A 6,729-nucleotide genomic window follows, 5' to 3' on the forward strand; every position below is an offset into this window, starting at 1 on the left:
GTTAAATTTTTCTGGGCGTTTGAAGTTCATATTTTAACAACATTTGGATATTCACTCGATTTCTCATGTAGCAATTTTCTTATTTTGTTGTAATTCAAAAACGAAAAACTGTAGATACATGAAATTTACATTATATATTTGTTTTATCAATTCCCACACTTGATAAAATTTTTAAAACATTTTGATTTCTTTTGAGCTGTTTGCGAACATTTTTAATTTTCTATTTTTTTTTCTATAACTATCAATAAAATTTTATTTGTTGTGTCAAAAAACGTGAAAATGTAATATAAGACTCCTGGTGTATTGTTACTATAGCAGTTGAAAAAATATTAAAATTATATGGCACAGTTTTCTTTACAAGCATTTGAATTTTGAATTTTGACAAAATTTAAAAATAATTTTGTAACTAGATAAAAATGTATAAAATGATCAATTTTCATAGTTAAGTATTGAAAATTTAAAACAAGGTTCCATGTAAATAGGTTATATATAAATTACTTTATTCACAATAATATCATCAAATATACTTAGTAATAATATCATAGGCTGACTGACTGTTTTCGCTCAGAATCGTTTCTTATTCAATGATATCATATACTTGTAACCTATTAAAGGTACAGCAGAGCGACTCCCGTTTGCCCACCTTTTTCACTTTGCGTTCCAATGTATTTCAAAAAAATTTTTTTGAATATTTAACTTAGGTACTTTTCCCATCAATTTCCAAGATTAGTTTTAATATTCGGAAGTAGATGCTTCTTCCGAAAAATTAAAATTACATGTTGAATGCTAGAAACATGTTCATGATCTTATGGTAGTATGGTAGCATAAATTAACATTTCCGTAATTTTAGCAATTTTTAGCATATACCATTCCCGTAAATGTCCAAGCGTAAATCAACCATATTGTTTTATAAGTGTTTGAAGTTAAATTATTGAAATATTTTTCAAAAGTGGAAAATTTTCAAATTATTTTTATACAGTGGCTATAGTTAAAATCTCATATCTAAGAGGCCTTAGAAGGTTCTTAATAAGTTTGTTTTACAATAACCAAAAAATATCCAAAATACATACCTAACAATTTAAATTTAAATAAATACATTCACCATTCTTAAGAAACAAATTTGAGTATAACGATACATATCGGTATAAAACGATCGTTTAAGAAAATACATGTGTATTTCTGTAGCGTAGACATGATTTCTGAAAGGAGGGGGGGGGATCAAAAAATAAATAAAACGACTTAGCTAAATGGGAGGGGAAATTTGGAAAATCCCCCACCGTCTCAAGACTTTTTACTTAGGTAGTAAAATATTTAACAATAATGAACAATGAATAAAATTTGAACTGATTCAAAATTCACATCAAACACAATATGGAAGATGATCACTCCAAAGCCAATGGTAGGGGGTCTGACCCCCACGTTCCCCTTTGTATACGCCACTGATGTGTATGGTGTATCGAATAGTATCGGACTTAGACTTACTGCGATCACAGATGTATAGGTATAAACTATAAATTGTAAATAGATATACATTGTCAACGGATTGTATAATTTAATTATTTACACAATATTAAAAAAATATTTAGGAAATAAGATAATATATAATTTAATTGTACAACCTATAAAATGGTGGGTGTTCGCTATCTAGTTCTATATAGATATCTGTGCCTCGTTCTATTTAGTCTTCATGATTGTAACCTCAAACCACAGATTTCTATATAGTGAAGTGTAATAATTCAAAAATAATTCCTGTGTGATAAGGTGTGCATATCCATTCTTCTTTTATCTATGCTCGCGACTGGCGTGTACAACTCACCACTCGTACTACAAAAAAATAGCACAGAACAATACAGTCCGCGATTAAAGATAAAAATTAAATAGGCATGTCAGCAATTTTACCGGTTTTTTTATTTAATTTGTCATGCTATCTTTAATCGTGTAGTCGTGTGATGCGTAGCCGTGGCGGTCAGACTGTGCCACCTGTGATTTGTGTACAAATAACAATCACAGTATGACGGTAGATAACAGAAAACTGATTTAAATATTTAATATTATTATTTATTACACATTGCTTATAGTGAAAAGATTTAAGTGCCGGCGGAGTGGAAATTCGTTATTTCAACGTCGGACGTTCAGTCACAGGATAGGTTTCGTAAGTTTCGTTGACGGTAAACACTTGACGCTGCACACGGTCTCAAGTGTCGACTACTTGAGCGATGCGAATCGTCATTGGACGAAAAATCACACTTAGTTTTCCACCATGTCAAAGTGCAACGTGACCACCGATGCGGTTTAGCTGACAAATATTTTCACAATTCATACAACATTAAACATATTTTTAAAGACCCGTGAAATGACGAGTTAACGTTTACTCGATTCCTTCAGGCTTCCGCCATGTATCTGACCAATATGAGAATACTGAAGGTATTCTCGTCATATAAGTTTCGCTTTTGTATTGCATTTATTGTTGTACTCAGTTTTTGGCAAATATTCAGGGCCATAACAAACAGCAATAAACAGGTAAACTAATGAATATGAATAAATATTATTATAAGAATTACATTTTTATACACTTAGTCAATGTTAATTTTTATGTTATTTATTTCTCCCGTTAACACAATAAATTCTCCACATGTCCTCACTGTTTGAATTGCAACTTCACTAGATACTATTATAGTTGCATCAAACTTAAAACAATGTTGGACGTTTTAATATTTTAATAACTGCTGTGTTTTAACGATAACTAAGTGTTTTGCATATAATACCTACCTGTGTAATTTTCAGAAACTAATTCATTCTTCACGTGATCTGAAAAATGACAACTCTTTAATGGCTAAGAGTGTAAAAGATATGAAATATCTTCCAGTTGGTGTATACTATGAAGCATTGTGTCCAGATTCAAGAAATTTTATACTTCAGCATTTAGTTCCGTCTTTTAATAAAGCACCAGACAGTTTTGATATTGAATTTGTTCCTTATGGAAAAGCCAAGGTAATCATTGAATGGTAGTTCACTAATAGGATTTGTATTTTGTGACAATATAGAAAAAAAAAAAACACTTAAATGTAAAAAACCCTAAAAAAAGTATTTATTGTTAAGTGTTATTGTTTATAACAGAAAAAAATATTTGATGAAATAAGAATGACGGCTTATGACTGCAAAAGTACGGACCGATGTAAAATCTACTTATCTAGAACATATTTTAACAGTTGGCTCTATAGATAGTATAGGTACTTTGATAAACTCTTAATTAATGAATTAGTTCTGACAAGTACTTCATCGATACCATTGTCTATTAGCAATAATAAAGCATACACATTTTGGTATTTCTTAGTTTCGACTCCATTACCAATCAGTTATTTTAAACATAACATCAAAAATGTGTTATCTTCACAAATATTCATTCATTTTTACTGTAAATAAGTACAACATTATTTTGATGATTAATAAATTAATAATTTACACAAAATATCAAAAAAAAAAGAAAAAATTGCAAAAATTATGTTAATTCATTAGCACATAAATTAAATAAAACACATTTGCTTTCAAATCCAAACCATATTGAATAGTAAAAAAAAATATTATTCTATAGTGTAAAATAGTTTAATGTAAATTAATAAATAATAATGTAATAGTATAATATAAACTGATTGTATATTTATTATTTAGACACATGAAAATGCTGATGGCTCAATAATATTTGCTTGTCAACATGGACCAATAGAATGTCATGCAAATAAAATTCATTCGTGTGCTACTCAACATATAAAAGATAAAAATGTTTTGGTCAAATATGTATCGTGCATGATTGATAATAACTATGATCCAGAAATGATCGGAATGCTTGTAAGTAAAAAATGAACTAAATTTTAATGTTTGATAAAAAATAAAAATAAATAAATTATAAAATGTCTTTTTTAGTGTGCCAAAAAATACAATATTAATTGGAATAAAATTTATACTTGTTCAGAAGGAAAAGAAGGTGATTTATTATTAAAACTAAATGGTGAAGCAACGGACAAACTGTGGCCTCAAGTTTCATTCATCCCAACAATTTTGATTAACCATGTAATTATTTTTATTTTCTTAAACAATTATGTTGGTTGTTGATAAACATTTTTATTATTTGTCATTAGGAACAACCCAGACAAGCTTCTGTCTTGAAAGATTTTTGGGGTGTCGCTTGCAGTTATTTTCCTCCTGTAAGTCCTTTAAAATATATAATATTCACCTAATTACAATTGCAAATTTTATCATTTTATAATAAAATACAGTGGTTCCACCTCGTGTGGACACCGGTTAATATGGGCAAAATGGTCGGGTCCCAATTCCGTTGTATACTAACTAACTAGTTTCGGTTTATATACTCTTTTATAACTGCTTAATGTGAGAAAATTACTGAAATAAGTTTGGTCCCAACGTGTCCACATTAAAGGGAATCCACTGTATTTAAATGATCACTTATTGTTGTTTAGCACTTTAAATTATAATATAAATATTTTTTTTTAGGAATCAAAGCCTGCTGCTTGTTAAATATCGATAATCACCAGTTTTTTTTTTTATTGACAATGAAGGTAAACAATATTTTATTAAAAGTTATTAACTTATTATAAGAGAATTTTGTGATATTTAAATTAAACTTTATACTTTTTTACTGTTAATTTTTATTTGTTGTGAGTTTGTGACCATAATGGAAAAATTATATGTATGTGTACTGTATAATATAAACATTATAAACTAAGTATACTATACAAATTACAAATAAAACTACATTGTATTAAGTATTGAACATTATAATTATAATTTGCTTATACTTTTTCGATACGTATTATTTATACTATAACATGTATTTTTTGTGCTACACTAATTTTCTGTGTACCTTATTAAATTATATATTAATTGTTTTCTTCTAATTCTACTTTTTTATTTATTATTATAATTTTAAATAATTATAATAATATTATAAAACTTTACATTATAATATTTGTAAAAAAATCTAATTTATAATTTTTTATCGGTGTAGTTATCCCCATCTAAAAAAATGATTTATAAATTTAACATTTTGGACAAATAGTTAACTAGCTAATATGATTAAATATTAAATATTAGTGGGTAGTGAATTAAAAAATACAATAACAAATTCACTGAAGAGTTTAGTGCATTAGATTATATATTATGATCTAAGTATTTTTTTTTTTTAGTGTTTTTTCACAACTGGGAACTATAATAGTGTAGGTACATAATTAAGTATGTGTTTTTTCGACATAATATCCATTTAAGGCCTTAAAAGTTGTAGTGATGCTGTAATTGTGCTATACCTCAGGATACATGTAGTTCATCCATGTGTAAATGTGTGAGCTTTACATTTAATTTTTTTGGTTTAATGGTTGAGGTTTAATAATTATTGACACATTTTTTTATTTCTATAACAATATGTTTTTTTCAAACCTTTTTAATTAAATGTCCATGTATGCATAACAATAACATTATTGAATACATTTTTTATAGAGGTATACAAATGCAAATACACTTGTGAGATAAAACTATATAATTTTTGCTTAAATAAAGATTTTTATTAATTATAACCTTATTAATACACTTGACATAAACTGTCAATACAGATTCCACTATGAAAGTATATACCAGTGTGACAGATATTTACACATTATAATTTTTACTAAATGCTTTGCATATGAATAATAATTACTTAATAATTAATATAATACTTATTATTGATACTTTATTGGACATTTGGCAATGTTGTGTATTTGTATTACAATGCCTCTGTAGTGACTTAAACGCAAAAAATAAATATTAACTGTAGATATTATTTTAAATATATGAAATATATTATAATAGTTTCAAACTCCAAATATGTTAGAACATATTATTTGTACTCAAATATAATATTATACATAAGCATAGTGTTTATGTAGTTTATACAGTGTTGTGACTTGTGATAGACTCAAACAGGGTATTTAATATATGTTTTCTACTATATTTTAATTTTCTTATTTTATACTCAATTATTCATTATAATCTTCAAGTATACTTTGAATTATTAAATAAATATATATTATTAAATTGCAGCTTGTGAATATGTACCATGATTACACAAGCACACACCCTGACTTGTATGTTTCCCTGATTTATTTATATTTGGAATATGCATAGGCAATCATTTTAAATGTAGGCTGGCAATATTAGTTAACTATTACCTGACTAATATTATAATATGATACCTATTACCGTGGAATATTCTGTGCTGTTACTTTGTATTTCAATTTCATATATTTTATAATTTTATTTAGATAGATACCACTTCACTGTTAATCTTTTAAAGTCTGATTAAATTTATATTCAAAATATTCACATGTTTAAATATTATAATAACAATACTTTGTATTTTTTATAATATAAACATTATAAACTAATTAAATGTGTCAAGATTAAGTAGGTGGGTGGTACTTTAACATGTTTGTATCATAATTGTGTATACTTTGTCGTGACGCTAAACAAATTTGAGTTTTAAAAATAATATTGCTAAAAATTGAAAAATTAAAATATCAGTGTACGGTTTTTACTTGTTTATGAAATAATACTTATAGAAGACGCTGACGAAAAACAAAAAGTTTAATCTTTACGCCGACCAAATTGTAGTGCATTTTTTAACAAGGTACATGAAGCCAATTGGCGTTTTCAGCATATGCTAACTATGTAAAATGACGC

The 6,729-nt window shown here is 26.9% G+C and overlaps 1 protein-coding gene across 2 annotated transcripts; it reads left to right on the plus strand.

Moving 5' to 3' along the window:
• Positions 1-1,804: 1,804 nt before the first annotated feature.
• Positions 1,805-4,889, plus strand: LOC132939975 (GILT-like protein 1). 2 transcript variants are annotated; one of them, XM_061007426.1, is made up of 7 exons: positions 1,805-2,017; positions 2,079-2,520; positions 2,785-2,991; positions 3,670-3,846; positions 3,922-4,068; positions 4,137-4,202; positions 4,510-4,889. In XM_061007426.1, the coding sequence occupies exons 2-7, from the start codon at positions 2,395-2,397 to the stop codon at positions 4,531-4,533; spliced, it is 747 nt and encodes a 248-aa protein (XP_060863409.1). In that variant the 5' UTR covers positions 1,805-2,017; positions 2,079-2,394; the 3' UTR covers positions 4,534-4,889. The 2 variants fall into 2 exon arrangements, with proteins under 2 accessions (XP_060863409.1, XP_060863408.1); XM_061007425.1 differs by lacking the exon at positions 1,805-2,017 and having other exon boundaries at positions 2,024-2,520.
• The last annotated feature ends 1,840 nt before the right edge of the window (positions 4,890-6,729 follow it).

This window comes from Metopolophium dirhodum, chromosome 2 (assembly GCF_019925205.1).
Source record: "Metopolophium dirhodum isolate CAU chromosome 2, ASM1992520v1, whole genome shotgun sequence".
In the NCBI taxonomy this organism is placed as follows: Eukaryota; Metazoa; Arthropoda; class Insecta; order Hemiptera; family Aphididae; genus Metopolophium; species Metopolophium dirhodum.

Coding starts and splice junctions, on each gene's coding strand:
- LOC132939975 (XM_061007426.1), top strand. CDS start 2,395: ATGTATCTGACCAATATGAGAATACTGAAGGTATTCTCGTCATATAAG. Junction 2,521..2,784: donor TAACAAACAGCAATAAACAG/GTAAACTAATGA, acceptor TGTAATTTTCAG/AAACTAATTCATTCTTCACG. Junction 2,992..3,669: donor TTCCTTATGGAAAAGCCAAG/GTAATCATTGAA, acceptor TTTATTATTTAG/ACACATGAAAATGCTGATGG.